The sequence below is a fragment of the Astatotilapia calliptera genome, chromosome 14 (genome assembly GCF_900246225.1).
Source record: "Astatotilapia calliptera chromosome 14, fAstCal1.2, whole genome shotgun sequence".
Taxonomy (NCBI): Eukaryota; Metazoa; Chordata; class Actinopteri; order Cichliformes; family Cichlidae; genus Astatotilapia; species Astatotilapia calliptera.
Window position 1 is genome coordinate 37,159,779 of NC_039315.1, and position 21,196 is coordinate 37,180,974.

General features: G+C 40.7%; 1 protein-coding gene across 2 annotated transcripts in view; it reads right to left on the minus strand.

Annotated features, from left to right (window-relative positions):
• tbx4 (T-box transcription factor 4) overlaps nucleotides 1-20,724 on the minus strand; it is a 33,506-nt gene extending 12,782 nt beyond the window's left edge. The window contains exons 1-5 of one of the 2 annotated variants that reach the window (XM_026193507.1): nucleotides 20,651-20,724; nucleotides 14,478-14,623; nucleotides 14,224-14,318; nucleotides 4,338-4,457; nucleotides 2,786-2,933 (exon numbers count right to left, since the gene is read on the minus strand). In XM_026193507.1, the coding sequence (XP_026049292.1) occupies nucleotides 2,786-2,933; nucleotides 4,338-4,457; nucleotides 14,224-14,318; nucleotides 14,478-14,621 (507 nt within the window). In that variant the 5' untranslated portion in view covers nucleotides 14,622-14,623; nucleotides 20,651-20,724. Of the gene's footprint in view, nucleotides 1-2,785; nucleotides 2,934-4,337; nucleotides 4,458-14,223; nucleotides 14,319-14,477; nucleotides 14,624-18,227; nucleotides 18,446-20,650 lie in introns of those variants that run through there. The other variant, XM_026193506.1, reaches the window with a different exon arrangement.
• Nucleotides 20,725-21,196: the final 472 nt, after the last annotated feature.

A 21,196-nucleotide genomic window follows, 5' to 3' on the forward strand; every position in this document is an offset into this window, starting at 1 on the left:
CAAGGCACTCAACTCAATCTGACAGCAGGCCCCGCCACTGATCTGAGAGGTTATGAACCTAATGAGCCCGCCCATTGATGGGATGGCTTCAGACAAGCTATCCCAGGATCCCCCTGGGGAGTGCTGCCACAGTCGCACTCTTCACCTCCCTCTGCAGTTCTCTCTCTTACACACTTCATCTCTTCATTCCATCTTTCCATCATGAATCAGCCTGTGAAAAACAGCACGATGATATTGCTGCTCACATATCTATCAGTCCGATATTCAGTTCAATTCAGCTTTATTTACACAGCGCCAAATCACAACAACAGTCGCCTCAAGGTGCTTTATACTGTAAGGCAGACCCTACAATAATACATACAGAGAAAACCCCAACAATTATATGGCCCCTATGAGCAAGGACTTTGGCGACAGTGGGAAGGAAGAACTCCCTTTTAACAGGAAGAAACCTCAGCATAAACACAAACATTTTCTAAACATAACCAGGTTTTGGTGCATAAATCTCACCGAGATCTGGGCTTGACATCAGCCCACGTTTGTTAAAATCCAGCTTTCAGCTGCTTATCCAGGTCCAGGTTGCCATTGTTGGAATTTAAGCAATGATGCTCAGGCCTCCCTCTCCCCTACACCTCCCCAACAGCTCTTCTGGCAGGGCACCAAGGTGCTCATTGGCTCAGTGATATTATCTCTCCAGAGTGCCCTGGGCCTAACCCTGGACTTCCTCCCATATCAACAATCCTGAAACACCCAGGAGCCATACAGGATGTTGACCCCGTTTGACATGGAGGAATATTAGCAACAGAACCACATCATCAGCAAAATACAGAGAGGGGATTCTGAGACCACTTAAACTGACACGCCATAGTTGCACCTATAGTTTATAATAGCTATCCAAATAATGTTTACAGATACATTAAATAGAGGTAGAATGAATAATGAGAGGCAGAGCCTTCAGTTTTCAGGCCCCTCTTCTGTGGAACCAGCTTCCAGCTTGGATTCGGGAAACAGACACTATCTCTACTTTTAAGATTAGGCTTCAAACTTTCCTTTTTGCTGAAGCATATAGTTAGGGCTGGACCAGGTGACCCTGACTCCTCCCTTAGTTATGCTCCAATAGGTGTAGGCTGCCGGAGGCTTCACATGGCGCACTGCGCGTTTGTCCTTCTCGCACCTCTTTTCACTCACCATATATTTATACACGAGTACTTCCACAGTGTGTCTTTTGTCGCGGCAGATGGCCCTGCCCCGCCCTTCCCTGAGCCTGGTTCTGCCGGAGGTTTCTTCCTGTTAAAAGGGAGTTTTTCCTTCCCACTTTCACCAAAGTGCTTGCCCATCGGGGGTTGTTTGACTGTTGGGGATTTACTTTGAATTATAAAGCCTCTTGAGGCAGCTGTTGTTGTGGTTTAGCACTAGGGATGCACCGATACTGATACTGGTATCGGGTATCGGTGCATCCCTATTTAGCACTATATAAATATAGCTGAATTTAATTAATAGAATAGAATAGAATAGAATTCAACTTTATTGTCATTGCACATGCACAGGTACAGGGCAACGAAATGCAGTTTGCATCCATCCAGAAGTGCTTTAGTGATATAGATATATTACAATATATATTAGCAATAATATAGATATGTGAGTATATTACAGAAATGGGTCTATTATGGTATGTTATAATGTACACGGTATGAAGTATGTTGTGAATATTCTATAACTATAAGTATGTACAGGCTGTAGTGATTAAATTAAATAGTACTCATTAATAATTTTTTAGTATAATCAGTTACAACTTTACAATAAAGTTCATAAATTTGTTTGGAAACAATTGTTTATTATCTTTTATCATTAGCATGTTTCATTATAACTTCATGTTTAGTTAACAGTAAAGCACTGTTGACTAAATTGTAACTGACAGTCAGTGATTTAAGCACAGTGGTCATTTTAAAGTATGAATCTTTCTCTCGTGTAGTGTGTTTCACCCTGTTGGCACCGACACTTTGGATTACTGAGCTGGCTCTGTGACTGGCTGTGAAATTGACACATCTGAAGCTGTGGCAGAGACGAGGCCATTGAACAAACAGGTAATGGAGCACCTGCTTTTACAGGATGATGATCTTTCGTACCACATGCAGTAACGCTCAGCAGTCGAACACATCTGTCTAGGAGAGAATCATCTCTTATGTTAACAGTTTAGTTCAACTCTGCACCGTCACAGACTTTATTGCACTGCACTGCTGGTTTCACTTCCTTTAATAAATCCTGTTGTTTTCTGGAGTTTTAAATATTTTATGTTCGTATTAATTTTGTTTTTATTACTTAAAAATTTGTTCAAATTCATACGTGTTTTAATGTATTGTATTTATTTGATCATTTTTAAAGATATGAAGATATATGCCTTTCTACTTATTTGACCTATTTTATAAATGCTGTAATGAAGGAGTTTCTCAACTTTGGGATAAATAAGTATATCTTAGCTTTTAGCTTAGCTTATAGTCGGTTCTAGGGTTGCTATGTTAGCAAGCCTGTTTTTTATTTTTTGTAACTTATATTGGAAGTATTGAGCCATCCATCAATGTTATCTTATTCTTTTATCCATTTTTAACCTATTGTGAATATTAGTCACCAAGTGTTTTCTAAAGATGGATGGACACAGCATCTCATTCCAAACATGAGATTAACATTTAATTCACATCGCAGTGTTAGACAGCAAGCATCACAAAGCGCTACAGCCTCTAAAATCACTAAATGCTTATTTAAATAACTAACATCCTCCATAGCTACTCACATGCCCAAAAGGGTCCAGGTGGTTGTTTGTTAGCTTCAGCTTCTGAAATGACACCAGCTGCCGCATCCAGTGAGCTCCAGTGGCAGGGGAATCAGGGTGCACATAGAGCCTGCCTGGCATCGCCGGCTCAGCCTTCCCAGCCACCATCCTAAAAACAGATTACAAATGGAACAAAGTGCATAGTTGCTTTCAAGAGCCAGGGCTGTTTTTCAGGGACTATGCCAGGTTCTTTAAGTTTAACATTGGACATACAAGGCTCTCCACCCTCACAGCATTACATCCTTTATACTGAAAAGCAGTGATCCCTGCTAAAACTTCATTCCTAATTATACTGCTGCAAGGTGTTACTGAGAAACACCAGAACCCACCAACTGCATGCCATGCCACAAGATCAGAAACAAATGGCTGTAAAACAACTCTGCTTGAAGGTCTGCTTGAATTCTTTTTTTAAGCTTTTCCTGGCAAAACTATTTTGTCTGTCCTCAGTATGAAGGCAGGGCAGCTATTTTGTTGTGCTAACGCATGGAGGACTATAATGTCATCAACTCCAGATACAAAATCAGCTGGAGCAACAGTCAAACTTGGGTAGTTTTTCTCTTTCTTTTTAAATGTTTTGTAATTGCCCCGCAGTAAGGAGGTGCTGCTGGCGAGGAGCCACAGTAACAGTTACCTGCTTAGGTCACTCTAAAGGTTCTGCTCTTTTAGAATATTTGAAACAAACCAGCAGCAGTTCCTCTTTACGTTTCTTCTTATCTGGGTTAAATAAGGAATTAGAAGAATTGTAGTGGATGCATTTTTGTGAATGGACAGACTCCTGAGGAGTGCTTCTTCTGGAGGGGTACTATTTACGGGGGCGACCGTGGCTCAGGGGGTTGGGAATCGCATCTGTAACCGGAAGGTCGCCGGTTCGATCCCTGGGCTCTCTGTCCTGGTCGTTGTGTCCCTGGACAAGACACTTTACCCTACTTGCCTACTGGTGTTGGCCAGAGGGGCCGATGGCGCGATATGGCAGCCTCGCTTCTGTCAGTCTGCCCCAGGGCAGCTGTGGCTACAACTGTAGCTGCTTCCACCAGTGTATGAATGTGAGAGTGACTGAATAGTGGTATTGTAAAGCGCTTTGGGTGCCTTGAAAAGCACTATATAAATGCAATCCATTATTATTATTATTTATATACAGATTATTACTCTGGTACTCCTCTGTTTAATGAAGAAAGCCAAGCTCAGATAATAGAATATATTCCACATTATTTGTAATTTTTTAAAAGGAAATGTAGTAGTATAATGATGACAGTAACAAAGTAGGGATATTAATCCCAAACACACACACGCACACACACACACACACACACACACGCACACACACACACACACACACACACACACACACACACACACACACACACACACACACAGTGAGATGAACTGAGGCCGATCAAACGCTGCTCGTGAAGCGACATGGTTGTTTGCTAAGTAACTGTAATGTGATTACTTAACACACACATGCATATACACACTCACACACACACCTCTTCTTGTGTCCTTTGAAACTCACCACTTGTTGTCACAGAATTTGTAGCGGTGGTCGTCAGCTGGGACAACGTCAATAAGTAGGATGTATTTGGTTTTGGGATTCATCCCAGTCATTTTGACCTTGTAGCTAGGAAACATCCTCCTGTTGAAAAACACAAAGCAAAACTGTTGGACACACACTCTATGTTTCTGCAACAACATGAAATATTCCCAGAAAAGCTGATCTCAGCTACTGCCACACAAATTAGTTCTTAATTGGCCTCAATATGGACAGAGATGTCCACCCTCAGCTTTAAAATGAATGAGCTTAAGCCCTGTCTGCACAGTGCGGTAAACATATCACGTCTGTGATTAGGAGTTCTTTCAAAGGACACAAGTTTGGACGATTATGTTATCTGTACATGATGTCACACTCCAGAGAAGGCAACAAATTTCAGTGGTAGCGCTCTGCACTGGTTTTCTTCATAAGAAAGGATCTTGTAGGCCATTAAAAAAAATTTCAGCTTGTAGGAAGAGACCAGTATTGGCGCTGGTGCAGTTGAAGATCTGATTTGCTCCATGGCAGCAGGAGCTGGCAGAGCCAGGACCCACAGAGATCACAGGATTCGACAGACAGACAGAAAGTTGCCATCTTGGACATTTGAAATAAACCCTACCTGAATGTTACGTTAATGAAACCTTCCTGTCAGCAGAAAACTACATCAAACGCATTACAAATCCAGCATTTATTTAACAAACCTCTGCTTAAGATAGTCCTGTCTGTGAAAGAAAAAGAAAAATCTCACATTTCTTGGCCTGGTAACAATTTGTGAGATGTCACTGAAAGCATGGGAACATGCTTGATCTTTTAAATGTCTCAAATATGTTAATATAGCAGCCAAGGCTATAAAGCACATGAGGGGAGCTACCTTTTGTGACCTCTTCTGGGAAACCAAAAACTTTTTCATCCCATCTGTGCCAAAGGAAATTTTGCAAAAGCCTCTGCAGTCTCTTATAAAGCCTTAAGTGGTTTTTAATGGCACCCCGGATTGGACAGAAGATTAGACAGCTGGCTTGTCACTGGCAATGGTCAAAAAGGCCTGGAGTTTATCTGCTGGTGTTGCCCATGGTGACATAGTCAAACACTGTAATGGACAACCTCACGTGTTGTTCTGGGAGGACTGCAAGGCATCAAAACCCCTGTCTGCGTACTGGCTGCTCCAAATGGTGCAAATGCCCATCTTCAAAAGTTCATAGTGCTGATCGTGTTACTGTAAATACTCCATCAAGTAAGATGAAGGGGGCGGCGGGGGATTGAGAGCAGGTAATTTAAATCTCTTTCCCAGGCTTCAAATCCAATCAGTAGGAGGGATCAGTCCTGCTATCATCTTCACTGAAAGACGGGTTAATCTTAGAAGAACATTCAAAACAGACCTCTGCTCATCTCTGACTCCGCTCGCAACACACAGTCGGAGCAGTTGGAGGCCTGTGTCAACACATGTGGCCCTCGGATTTGTATAATATGACCATAACTATCTCACGGCTCACTCTGCTGGGGGATCTTTATCCAATCTTGAGCAAGTAAATGTAATGAATAGCTGAGTGACATCACACTCTGTGTTTACATTGGTTCCCTACAAGCATCGCTTTCACTATGCAATTGTGTCCTGTGAGCAGGTACTAAATTATCCAGGAAAATTAGGCTCAACTGAATAACCAAATAATAATCCCCCACATAAGAAGCGAGCTACCGGCAGCTTTCCCCCAGGGAGCTGACATGACATCTAGTGGGAGAACCAGATTCACTGGAAGGAAAAGAGAGAACAATGAATATAAAACCATTGTTTGGCAAGGTATGTATATGTTCACCTCTTTAATGAGTTTCCTCATTGTTCAGATTGTTCAGAGTTGAGCTTTAGGGTTGTATATATACATAAATATATTACCTGGGGGCACTGGGACTTGAATATTTAATAACCTACTTCACTTAAAGGACATATGGATTTGTAGTTGAGAAATTAAAAAAAAAAAAAATTTTTAATAAGAATTAAAATGTGAATAATTACAGAATAAATTAACAGCAGTATGTGGTTAAAAACATATAGCAGTAAAAAGTGGCAGACTTAAATGAACTGGGAAGTTTGTATATATGTGAAATCAGCAAAATCACAATCAACGAGTGAAAGATCGCAAATTCAATTTACTAGCTAGGGTGGGAACCCAACAGCAACACTAATGCTAATCGCACTAATATAAATATTAAACAGAAATAGGTGGTTACCCAACGGCTGTTTTCATGGAAAGGAGACACAAATGACACTGTAAATATTTTTAATTAATAAATGCCTGTTTTGGTGGAAAGAAAGTAGATAATATTTTTTTAACAAGTCACTTCAAAGTATTTTAGGGGATGTTGTAATTATTTGATATTATTAAGGGAGCAGTCTGTATTATAAAATATCTTTACCTCCTAAATAGTACAAGTTGTTTGTCCTTTCCTTTAAAATTGTTTACTCCCTTGTTCTACTGTAGCAACATCATTAAGTACCATTAGGGAACTACTTTAGATAATTAAGTCCTATTTTCATTAAAGTGTGGACAGTACATATTGTGATATAGGTTATTGACTTATTATAAAGTGCGACCAAAATATCTGTGTTTGCTGCTGGTGTACAAGTAACGTATGGCAAGATGAGGTGATTCATTATACCGTACTTACTGCAGTATCAGTATTTTGTCCCGCCCCTATTTTAAGTCTAATGTATTAAAACGCTGAATTAAATCGACCCAGGATAACTGCTTTTCAAAGACAACATGAAGGGATACGTATACATTCAGCAGCGTGACTAAGTGAGTGAACTTAAGGGGGGGCATGAGAAATGGAAGTCAGTGAGTGTGTGTATGATATCAGTGTCAGGGTGTGTGTGTTTCTATGTCCAGCCAGCTGTTTCTCTTAACAATCCCACATGTTTAGGCCCTCCAATGATCCATTCCTTCTCTGGGAATCTGCAGTACTACAGCGAGATCAAAAGAAGTGTTGAGGGTAAGGGGGGGTGGGATGAGGATGATGAAGCGCTACAGCCTAGTAGACTAAGGCCTGTTGTGGGCGCCGGGTTCCTCTTATCAAACTGCTCCTACTCACTTGACGGGCTGTGTACAAAGAGGCAGAGTGAGGCAAGAGCTGTGGTGGGTGCTTTGAAGAAGGAGGATTACACCTGGACAATGACACTCATCATAACAAGTCTTCTAGATTCAGCTAGGACTGAGCTAGTTTCATCTCGGAGTGTTTGGGAAATATGGGATCCTTATGGTTCATCTGCATCTGTCCTGACTCCCCTCTCATCTCTGCACTGCAATATATATATATATATATATATACACACACACACACACACACACACATATATATATATATATATATATATATATATATGACAAAACTGGAGAAATTAAAAGTGTCCATAGTTTAAATACACATAACACTCACATTTTATTATGAATGTTTTTTTTCTTCATAATTCTGCATATTTATGGAGCCATATGATCTTTATTGGTTCTATTCCCATTTTAAAGGCTTTATTTGTGATTTAGGTCAGTTTAATTAAAACTGTCAGTTGTTATTGATTCCTGATTTTCACCAGTTCTTAGTAAAGTCTAAAAATGATCTTAAGAAAACAAACAAATACAATAACAACAACAAAAACGTCTAATTTGAAGTCACAAGCAGACTCTCCTGGTTAGAGGGAGTACACAGGTAGAAGCTAAAAGGTTCCAAAGTCTGTCTTTTGCTCTGTTGTTCCAACTCAATCACAACTGAACCGATGATGTAATCTGAATGATGCCATAGCCTGTATAAAGTGCACCCTTAACTGTATTTACTGGCAGTTCTTTTGAAGTGACCATTCAAACATAAAAAAGGAGAACTATTTTATTTTATGCATGACAAATGATAGCAGAATACCAGAAAACAGACCTGCCAGAATACTTGAAATCACCTCTGTGCTGGTCCAAATGTCTCTTTGACCACATTTTTAAACATGTTAAAAACAGTACTATATGACTGTGGTCGTTAATAAAGTTTTATGCCTGAAAAACCTGTGCATATGTTTACATTCATTCAACTTGATTCACGATTGGCTTTCCTTAAACTTGACATTTAGTTGGGTTAGGATATTAGCCAACGACAACTAGAAGTTGAGTAACGCCAATTTATACTGAGGAATGCCAACGTTATGTTATTTGGCGACTACAACACCTCCAACAGATATATGGATATTACTTTTATTTTTATTCTACAAAAGAACAAGAGTTCAAACTGCATCCAGGGCAAAAATCACATTATGCTGCTAACAGAAGTTCTGCTCTTTGCTAGCACCTGCACAGATAGCACAGGTAGCATGCTAACACTAAGCTAGCCGAGAACCCAGAGCTGAGTGTATGCAGACCACGGCTCAGCAGCCAGAGCCTGAACTTCAACCAGTAACAAAAGTGGTAATGAGTAGTTCAGCTTAAAGCCTCCCTTTGTACTGGTTCATGTGTCTGAAGTAATAACAGTGGCGATCACTTTGAATTCTCTGTGGGCTGCTTTTCATTTTAGCTGTGTGTCGTCTCTTCATACGGATCAACTAAAAGAAAGATTGGACGTTGCCTTCATTAGGACAGGGACTTGTGTTGGTGTGTGCAACTGTCAGAGGTGGGTAGTAACTAATTAGCAGAGTTGGGCAAGTTTCATTTTGAAAAGTAATTAATTATAGTTACTAATTACTTCTTCAGAAAAGTAACTGAGTTAGTAACTGAGTTACAAGATACTAAAAGTAATTAATTACTTGAAAAGTAACTATTGCGTTACTTAAAAAAAAGTGTTTAACCCTCTGGGGTCCAGGTCATAATTGGCCATTTTTAACTACTTCTGATGTTTCCTCCACATTTCACCTTTACAAACTATTTACTTTGTCTTGTTTGGTATCATTATTTTCAGCACAGCCTCACGTGTCTGAATCTACAGTTATGTTTTCATTTTGACAAACTGTATTAACACAACTGATCTAAAATCAGACAAAAAACATAAAATCCGAGTAGAAAAAGTTATATTTTTACTGTAACAACCACAGACTTGTTTATTGAACCATATTTCATAACTTTAAAAGCAAATATAAATTGTCAATTTGAAAATCATATGGACAAGTTTTGCAAACAAAGTTATTTGCAGCCATTTACCTTTGACCGTTTTTTTTTAAAATAACCATTTCAAACTGTTTGCGGAACAATCAGCTGTTCTTCAATAAGATGTCACAAATTATTTGTGCCACTCCAAAAAATAATTTCTGTCCACTATAAAGGAAACGTCACAGCCTGATACCTGCAGGTCTGACAGCAGCAGGTGTATCACTCCTGTTTCTACCTGGAGACAGCAGTCGCCTCATTGTTCTGACACACAACACAAAACTATCCACAACACTACACACTAACTACACAAGACAACACATTAATTACACCAAACACGCTAAATGTTACAAATTTCTCACATCTCAAAACTCGCTCTCTCTCTCTCTCTCTTTTTCTGCTCTCTCTCTCTCTCTCTCTCTCTCTCTCCGTCACCCCTAAAACTTCCCCCTCTTCCTAAACAACCAAATGTCATGTTGTCATATCATTTTTTGATTGGTCGACATGGTGCATTTTTCCACTAACACGAAAGGGCTGTTTTTTGTTTGTTTTGGGGGTTATAAGCAGTAGCGGTTTTTGATACGGGCGACATGGGCGGTTGCCCGGGGCGGCATCGTGGTGGGGGGCGGATTCACGGGCATCGGCAAAAATAAATAAATTGCTCGTACTCATGCTGCCAGCCAGCGCATATTGGGAGCGCATAGGCACCGATCGGTTTTCTATCGCCCATTTGCTGGGAGTAAGGGCGCCCTCCGTTCGCGAGGTGCGCCTGCTGCTTGCGGCACAGGGAGGAGAGGGCGGGGCGGCGGGGGATTCTCTGGCTGGCTGGAGCAGCGTCTAATAACCAACCCGCAAAATAAAACAATTTAAAAAAACCCCAACAAACACAAAAACACCAGACATCATGATACAGACTTATAATTTGCACCGATGTTTTTTCGAAATTCTGTACGTGAAAAGTGAGCGCGAGAGCCCTCGGTGCGCCTGCGCGCTGCTGAAGTCAAAGTAAACTTTATTGTCATCTCCGCTACTTACAGCCCAGCATATAGAGAGACGAGACGACGAGGCTCCAGCTACAGCAGTGCAAGTAAACAAAAAACAAATATAAGAAGAGTAAGAAAATAAATATACACTTTAGGACCAGGGGTAAAGGATCAATAACAATTTAAAATTTATAATTTGATGATTTAAAGTCTCACACACAACCCGTCGAAAGGGGAGGGGCCAGCTGCTTCCAGATAGAGCACATTTCATTCATAATGTTGTAAATCCAAGCCCATTATGGATTCATGATTTGAATCCTGGGTTGTGTGAAATCCCAGAAATGCACCTTAGACAAAGTGAATCTTGAACTAAGGTGCAGGTGTGTTAGATCATGTTGTGGCGATCCTCGGGTTGGGGGATGATTGTTCATACTGGAGTGCAAAATTCAAACCAGTGGAAGATGGACAAGAAAAGTTCAAAGCCATCAGGTGCTCAGTTTAGAAAAAAAGAGAAAAAACAAGCAGAAACGAGCAAAAGATGCAGGTAAGCAGATGTGTGATTGGATAATGGCAGCTCATCCTGAAACTATCAGAATCAGAAAACTTTATTAATCTCTAAGGAAATTATGTGCGTTACAGTTGCTCCAAGAAGAAATGGTAAAAATAGCAACAGTAACAGACTAAACTCCAAACAATACATTATGTTACAGATTTTAATATTAATTAGTCATTGTCAGTTGTTGATCTGTCCTGTTCTCATTGTATGAGGAATAATGATGGCTGTTTGGTAGCTGTTTGCATACAGTGCACACTCTCTCTCTCTTCATGTGTGTGTGTGTTTCTCTGGTGAAATTCAGTATAGTGTTCGCCCGGGGCGCCAAACAGGCTAGGACCGCCACTGGTCATAAGCAGAGAGTGCTTGCTAGCGCTGTCCTTAGACAGTAAAAACGCCGAGTATATCTTGTTTATCATGACTCTGGTTTTACGTGGCCTATCAACACAATTTAAAAACTGGCACCTTGTTGCTTTGTCTTTAAGTGGTCATGTGATTGGCTTACCACGACTACTTTACTCTTCCTCAGTCGAACAGCAGCACTCATGCCATTGTTTTGCCCCTGAGCTCCAGGTGTTGTGCTAGAAAGTGATTACCGTCCGCGGGAGCGCGCAGCTGCTTAAAGCTGTAGTCCAGATTACTTACAGCTACTTCCTGCAACTGATATAAGATGCGTTAAGCTGACCACGGCTTCAACTGTCTGTTTGTTGAAAAATAGTAACGCGACCACATCGTATTTTCTTGTTAGTAACTGTAACGGCGTTGTAACGATAGAAATAGTAATTAGTTAGATTACTCGTTACTGAAAAAAGTAATGCCGTTAGTAACGCCGTTACTTGTAGCACCGTTATTCCCATCACTGATAATTACATTTACTCAGTTACATTTACTTGAATAATATTATGTATGTATGTATGTATGTAAGTATCTCTACTCGAGAAAAAATTCTGGCTACAGTACTCAGTGTGAGTAACTTCAGTGAATGAGTAATAAACACGTTTCATTCAAAAATCCATGAGACAGACACTGCAAGTACTTTGCCCTATTCTGACATATATTTATATTACCTTCTCTAAATATTAGTTTAATAATGATTTGGAAAAATGTTTCTTCTGCTTAGATTCATTATTTTGTAATCATGTTTTTTTATATGTCATTTATTTTCAAATACCAAAATTTGCGACTGCAGTCTAAGAGTCATGTGATTAACCAGTGAGACAGTATTTCAGGTCATTTTTTGTGCAGTGCACTAAATATGAACAAAATACACAAGAACAAACCTGCAGTTGGTATATAACTGCTGTCCAACCAATCAATCTGCACAGCTTTTGGATGGATTTCCGTTCAGTTTAGCTCTACAGAAATGCACGTCCCCGTGTGGCAGCCATCACATCACTCAGACTTTAATGACCTTAGTTTATCCAGTAGTTTGGTTTGCGACTAATTGCCTCCATAGCTCTTTCAGACTTGGATGAACTATTTATTTAGTGCAAATGAATATTAGAATTGTAACATTGCTTTCTAAGATGGTTGACTTTACTTGCTATGAATCATTTTTTTAGCGTCATCATTAGGAGCTTACAGCCATGCTAGCTTCTTTTTGAAGCTGCACTCACCCTGAAGAATAAGACAGACTGGTGTGTGAACCTCAGACGCATTCACGATGATGCATTCTTTCCTTACAACATAATTCCAAGAATTAATCTCTGTATATTTGTTGTGTGTTGTGTTGGGGACAATAAAGTTACCATTGACCTGTAACCTGCCTCTTTTCGTCTTTCATTTCTTTTCTTTTTATTTATCTACATGTATTTATGACCTCAATGAATGTAATAAATACGTCTGTTGAGAAATTTCTCCAAATTAGTGGGCAAATGCTCACTGCTGTGACTCTCTGTGATACACTTTGAGATAATAAAAAATTAGAAAGATAAAGCAGGGATTGTGTCTGCAGTAATGCCTGGTTCCCACTCTTGGGTGCTTTTTATTGTCTGTTCAAACGACACATTAAATACAATGTTCTACTGCCAAATGCTTTTTGCTGCAGTATGATTAAAATACCTTCTACCGTGATGAGACAGTGAGCACTACATGCACTGCTCATGACGTGCTTAAATAATTCAGTCTGGTGTCGATATCATTTTCATTTTCAGATCTGTTGCTTGTCAGCGATGAAGCCAATTTTCAGCGCGCCCGCTGCAGACTGACTGCAGGTAAACTCCGATAGGTCTTCCAGCACAGCTGCACAGCTACACGACTGTACAACTCTTCAGAGGGCTTTAAGGATTCAGAGCCTACTTTATCAGCTGGACAAGGAAAAGCCCATCTCCTACGGTTATACAGCATTAAGGAAAAAATGTGGTGACCTTTTACATTTTTCGCTGAGGAAAAAAACATCCCGTGAGGAATGAGAGGCGGAGGTCAGTTTGAGAGTGTATTCATTCTCTGGTTAATGTCCAACAGCCTCACTATCTAATCCTCAGGTCGCATTAAATCCAACCAGCCGAGCAGTCATTTGTGTTTTCAATTATGCAGTCGCCGCGGCAGGAACTTTCTGTCTCTTCCTGAAAGACAAAATCATAACTGCCGTACGTTACTACGAGCTGTCTAAACAGATGATCCCAGAAAGATATGATACTCATCTTGCATAATGAATCCATCACTAGAAAATCACTTTGCCTGCAATTTTCCAGAAAGCTATGCATGTTTTCACTCTGAAGACTATCGCTACGTTTCAATGTTCTATGAATAACAAGGAGCTCGACCGTTTCCAGGTTACTGTTGACGGGGAGATTCAAATCAGGTGAAAAACTTTTTCAGGTAATCTTTGTGTTTCATAAACTCCACCACAAATCCTGCAATGCAGTAATGCAGTACGTTAATGTAACAACAGCAGAAAATACATTTACTGTAGAGATTTAGGCAGATGTTTAATATGTCTTCTTTGACTCCACGTCTGAACAAACTGTTTATTCCAGTGCTTATACCTGACAGCAGACACTGGCTGGTTCACGTGTTCCAATATCCAAACAAAAATGCAGTAATACAAGGGACTGAAAAAACCATGAGAAATTGTACATTTTCTTAGATTACATTTTGAATGTAGCTCTTTTGAAGTATTTTTACACTAGAGTATTTACTCTTCTGTAAAATGGAAAAAATACTGCAAACATGAACTCAAACATTTCTTTTAATTTTTTTATGGTTCATCAGAAACATGCCTCACTCACCTCCCCGCTTTAGTAATGATCATCTCTGTACCGGCCTCGTGGAACTTCTTCCACAGCTCCCTCTCGTGAAGGACGACCTTAATGTTCTCAATGTTCTGAAGGAAGAGTCACAGTTACAATCAAAACTACTCAGACCATCCAAGAAAATGCAAAATAGTTGCATATAAACACCAAAGGGAGCAATTTATAAATCAGCCTAAAGCGTACTATTTCACAGTCCATCCAGAAGATGCAAGATTGCCCTCCGTGCGTACCTGGTCGGGCTCGGTGGAGCTGGGAACGGTGGGAGCTGTGGACAGGCCCAGTCGCGACTGGTCTGGAAGCAGATCCGTCTCCCCGCCGGTCTGGAGCCGGCTCACATGTTCGTCCGTCACAGTTGAAGCTTTCTCCTGAAGCATCGCTGCAGGATTAGAAGAATACCCAGCTGTCAGATTTATCAGTGAGCAGCAGTGAAAGCAGAGGGGAACTGCCACTGTGGGTCAGACCTGGCACAGGACATTTTCCAGATGTAATGTAGCCTCATGTCATATACAGTTATAAAGTATACTCCTATATATATTCTATTACTGTGAGACAGCATTGGCCTTAAATCAGTGGTGCCAAGAACTTTATTAAGCTATGGTCATTTTTTGCTATGTAATGATTAATGTGGAAGCAAAACTTTATTTCAAAGTTTTTGTTTTTCATTAAATGTTTTAAACACTAGTTTTTATTAACTTAAAAAATGATCTGAAATAAAACAACTCTCCCTTTTATTCAACAACAATTCTATCTTTTTGCCACACCTTTGTGTGTTTTTTACACAAATGTAACAGATTGCACGTCAGTGTGAGTGCAGATCACATGTTGTGCGACTGTGAGCCTGCACAGCTGCGGGCCATCATCTTACATATTTAGGTTTTTGAATTTAAATATGAATTTCTAAGATTTAATTGGAGTGTGTAAAACTTCCCCCTTCTCCAAAATAAAAACGTCCAGCTAAGCTTTTGTAGTATGAAGTCAGGTTTCCATTACTTTTTGCCAATGAAAGATTTTCTATTTGAATGACATTTTTAGACCCAATTGAAGCATTTTTGAAAAAGTGAATGCTATATATATGCAGCCTTTATTTTTGTAGTTGAAATCTTTGGTTTGGGCTGGGTGTGCAGGTACCACTGGCTGCTGTTGTTGATAAATTCTATGGAGGAAACCTGAGCCAAGTACTGGTTTAATACTGGGCATACAAACAGAGAGACAAAAATGTTGAAAATACAGTGATAATATTCAAGTGGCACAACAGAGGAATGAGGTTTCAATATTTCTCTTCTCTCCTCACACGCTGTTTGCTTTTAAGTCGATATCAACAATGCATCAGCACAATTTTCTGTTTGAAGTTCACGCCAGTAATGAGGCAAACATTTTTCTGTTAACTGAGGGTCACAAAACTCTCTGTGCTACTGAGCTACTCTGTACTGCTCCATTTCATCCATTAATCTAGAGAATGCCAGCACCTGAGGACCATCTCATGTGAACCTCGGCCCGTAGAGACTTAAACATGTTTAGCTCCGTGACAGCCAAGCTCAGACTTTATTAAAGATTTGTGCACGAGACTCCACAAAAGGGTCAAAGTCTCAGCAGTAAATTAGGCTGACACACTGTACAGTGAACATCGCTGCAGCTGAGAGTGCAGCTCTGAAAGGCTGAAATCTTCATTTCGATTTGAAACACAGAACTGTTAACAGAAAAAAAATCAAGTCAAAGTAATACATCGTTAACATGGGAGACTCGTCCTTGTCATTATTATTTTGTCCTCACATGTACAGAGTCACTGCGGCTGTTTCTGCTTCTGTTCCTGCCTCAAACCTCGATGCAGCTCTCTGTGTGCTTCGTACTGCAAGTTTACAACTATTACTTCTGCTCCAAATGCTTTTGTTTAACTCCACAAAGTTAGACAAAGTCTAACTACAGTTTAGTTTTCAGGTCATTTCTAATGGTTGGAAATGCTTCTGTACTTCTGTAAGGCAAAAGCTGCTCGGAGTATGCTAGTGTGAAACCTGTTGCTGCGGTCTCCTAGCCTCAGGGCTGCACGCTGTGGACGTGAGCCTGTAAACATAGAGAAACCACTCTCTTAGCCATGAAACTGGAGAGGTGGCATCCAGTGTAAACGGACGGAGACCTTTGTGAAAGCTAATAAAGATAAGATCTGATGAAGAAACAGCTACAAGCTTTTTTTCTTTTCTCTTTTTTGTACAGTGTGAATCTAGGCCTTTCACTAGTTCTGTTTAACTGATGAGCACAAGCCAACAGCGCATGCATGAGCCTGTTTCTGCCTCACACACGACATCCAATCTGAGGACTATTCCGGACATATTTCTGTCCGTTATAACATTTCGATAGACTGTAAATAAATACATGAAAATAAATCCATGGCACCAAATATGTTTTCAGCATCTAAAGGTTTTATTTAAACATGTAAATCCTGAAGGGAGTCTGGTTTGTTCCTGCTGCTTACAGGGAGAAATGATCATCTAAATGAATCTGCTTGGAAAATATTATAGTGCACTGAAAGACAAAGAAGTAATGGCTATGCAGCAAAGCAAGCAAGAAACAGGGGAAACAAACTGCACACGAATACAGATGAGCTGCTCATTTAACTGCAAAGCTTCACTTTTACTTGTCTTGCAAGCAGGAAAACTGTTCGGCCGAAGGCCTCACAGAAGAAAGTCGTGAAACTTGGCAGCCATCTTAAAGCACCAATCATTTTGAACCTTTGCATTTTGAAATGAAAATATCATGCAGAAAATCACAGGTCAAATCTCATTTTTAATAAAACAATTAAAGGTTCTGCCACAAAATAAGGTTTTCAATGTTCCCCTGTGGGAAACACTGCAACAACCGTCTATGCTGGTGTGGCGTTCTCTGACACATTTAACTTAGATGTCTCCTGTTTATGATGCCACGCTACAGCCAGCATCCGTGGGCCTGTTGTTCACATATTTTCCAGAGGTCTGCAGAAAGACTGCAGAGTTTGAAGTAGCAAATACCAAAAGCCTAAGACGCTAAAAACAGTGCGTGTGTGTGGAGATGTGCTAACTGTGTGAGGCAGATGTAACACATTTCAATCTGCCGCCATTTTGTGTCAACAGCTCTGAACCATGAAGGCCCGGCATCAGTGCTCAACACGTCCTTCTCAACAACAAACAACGTTAGCTGATGAGGACATAAAGAAAACACCTTCCACTGCTTCTAATCCGCTGACAGCATTTAAACCTCAATGCAAACAAACAAAAACTCCTCAAAATAAAATGAGCAAATACTGATGCATGGAAACAATAAAGCAATTGTCTGGCTTTTAATCTACGTCATTTTTTAGTGTAAAATGCAATGATCACAGCAGCTTGCATATTTACATACATACATAAAGCTGGGCTTCCAGCCCTGTTCCCAATAATATTTTAAAACAATCAAAAAACTGAACACGAAAAGCTTTCAAACCATCCTCCATTCAACACAAATATTATAAAATATATGAAGTGAACCATGCATTTTGAAATATTTTAAATAGCAGTATCATTAACTAATTACTTTTAAGCTGGTGTGTGAAAACTTCCAAGCACAGGCCAGTGTTTGTAAAGAAAATGTGAAAGTCAGCTTTCTTAATAATGTTAAAGTAATAATAATAATAATAATAATAATAACAGCCAGTCAAAAAAGTCAGCATGCACATGTTCTGAAATAAATAAATATCAATAAAAACAAGTAAATAAAGATAGAAATAAAAAGCTAGACTTGCTCATCCCAGCTCTCATTCAGTCTGGCTGTCTCTCTGTCTCTCTCTCTCTGACTGTCAGTTTCAGCGCTTCCTTGTCAGATTTCTCTGTGGACTGAGTACAGTGGGTTAATTACAGTGGGTTGATTCCCCCACAGAGTATCACACTCTGGATGACACAGCATTGCTCTCCCCTCTTGAAACAAACAGCACTATTTACAAGTCGGTCGGCAGCGCGGACGCTTCTCTACTGTACCTCACGCAGTCAGCTATCATCTGCTTAAATCCATCTCCGCGCACAGCAGCTCGGTCCTCGGCCTGCAAACAGCAGGGTTCCTCCCCTTCCCACCGCGGCTGCACGTGCTTTTAGAAGATAACTGCTCGTCTCGAGCGCTGTGCTGACGGCTGCAGCAGCGGCGGCTGTCCGCTGGGAAGTGCCGGTCGGTTCGGCTGCCTTAGTGCCTTTCAGCTTCTCTATCGACAAGCCGCGTTCTGCGCCTGTGCAGTGCGCACTTGGAGCTCTGAGGGGGGATCTCAGTGGGTTATTTTCTTGGAATCACACACACACACACACACACACACACACACACACACACACACACACACACACACACACACACACACACACACTGCAACAAGAGCTTTGCTACATTGCTACACGCAGTAGCTCAGTCCCCCTCGGTGTGTGAAAGCAGCAGGGAGAAAGTGATTCGTTGCCCACTGCTCCTCTCACCGGGTCAGCCTTACAGCTGTGGTGTAGAAACGGTGCCCTCCTCTGAGCCTTGGTATCTTGGTAGCATTCCCAACACCACCAGACTATAATGTGCATTATTATTATTATTGCGTTTTCATTTGAATGCACGTCTGGTAATTATCTGGTAATTGCTGTATCAACCCTCGTCATTGCCTCGGGTCACCAGGCCGGACTGAACCTATGCTGACTAAAGTGAGGCTTTAATGTAAAACCAAGTACAACCAGTGAACAAGACAATATTCATAAAATATTGTAGAAGATAACCCCAGCCTTCACTCGCCTCCACGGGGCTTGGTGGTGACCCTGACTCCCCGTCCACGATAACCCACCTCATGAACCAGGGTAGCCCCCAAAACACTGTTCCCCACCCGACATGAAGCCACGAAATTATTCAAAATACATCCTAACAACTTGTGCGTGTAACCACCAGTATAGAGCTTTGTAACATACAATGGAATCTCACACTGAAAACAGCGAGCTGTGTGCTACAGTAGCACATAGGCCGCGGTGGATTTCTATTAACAGCCTCACAGCGGTTTAATAGAGCGCTCGCATTACTTGTGCCACTGCAGACATTGTGATTAATATGTCACTTGCAAATATGCACTGGCCCAAACCAGCGATTACCTATTAGGAATCCTGGATTATTCATAACATTTAATTATTTATTTTTGATCAGCATGTATATAATAAACGCTGAATGAATCGAGACCACAAGCAGATCATGCCTACTCAAATAACTGAGAAGACATTTTGAAAGAAAATAAAACCCTCGTAAATTCTACGTTTAACAAGGTTAAATACATGGATTAAATTAAATTAAAAAATAAAAACTTTACGCATTAAATGGGTTTAAATGACTCTTCCATCTCCATAAAGACCCGAATGTAAAACCACTTGAGAATAATGTTTAGGAAAATGAGGTAGTGTTGAAAGTGTGTGTGTGTGTGCGGTAATAACCCAGCAGCAGCAGCAGCAGCAGGCATCCTTCTGCACACTGCCACATGCAGCAGGGCTGACGCGGAGGCCGCGCTGGGTCTGCAGGTGAAATATACGCTGTGGCTTCGCGTTAAATGAAGCGTGAATCTGCAGCGCGTCTATAAATCAGATGCCAGCGTGACTTATATGTCTGCTTGGTGACACGAGCGCATGAACGGCCCCGGTTGTCACTCAGCTGTGTGTGTGTTTGCAGCTCTGCTCCGCTGCCTTTCCAAGCAGTCTGATAGCGCTGCTGACAGACTTTCTCCAACTCCTGAAGAGCGGAGAGTGAGCTGCTTTATTCTCCAACCTCAAACTATTAACTCGACACACATTCTCGCCTTGCCTCACTCACTATAAACACCACCGTTTATGCTCAATTTAACCCAAATAAATACATTTATCTGTCTTTTATTTTTTACCTTGTACCTTGAGTTTGCTGGCTCATTAAACTATCAGAAGTAAAAGAAACGCGCAAGAAGTGTTTGTCTGTCTCCACCACAGAAACTGCAAAAGCCTTCATTACGATGTAGCCGCGTTTATCTCCGCATACGCCCTTATTGTGTCACAGCCAATTAGCCAATCAGTTCAATTAACCAGAAAGCAATTAGACTAAAGCCTGAACCCTTTCAAACCACATAAATGTGCGTGTTGTACTCTCAGGAGAAGTGTGAACCTCGTGTAGCGCGGCTCGATCAATATCAGAGAGTTTGGAAATTCACAAGACTTTAAATATTTAAGTGCGTGAAAAACTTGCGTGAAAGTGTTTAAGTGTTTTCACAAGTAACTTAAAAAATGTGTTCGAATACTAAAATAACTGCATTTGTACTTTTTGACGGGCTTTAGTTTGACACAGACGCAGCACACTGAACTGTAAAAAGTAATTCCAATAACAGATCATAATACACAAAAAAACTGCTTATTTTGTTATTTGGCGAGCTTCTTACCTCCCGTCCTCCTCTCTGCGCTGCCTGACCTTTGTACTCCTTCAGCCTGCTCTCCAGTCTTCAGTCCTCCCTGTGCCACACGTGCAGCACCTCTGCATCTGCTGCAATCAAAGAACTTCAGTTTTTTCTTCTTTAATAGATGTATATAGCGGCAGATTAGAGCTGGCCTTCTTGGAAGGGAATTAAACCTCCACGGACTCCCACTGTCACGTGATTGGAGCAGAAGGAGGTTTCGGCTGTAGCCAGTCTGACACCAGCGTTGGACTGGGAAATATGACTTCCAATTGGTGATCAGTGATGGGAGGCAAACGCCACCATTCGATTCATGTTCTGTGAATTATTTTACAACATTATTTCGCTCCTTTTGCGCTACTTGTTACTAAGCAACACAACTAACATCCATTCTACAGACCCCCAGCCAAACGAACTGCATGCAGGTATATTTATGTGCTAATTATCGTCCACAAACCATTAATCTTTAAATCAGGTGACTGTGAATGTGTCAAATTTATTTCCTTTGTTGATAACAAAAATTCAAATACATTT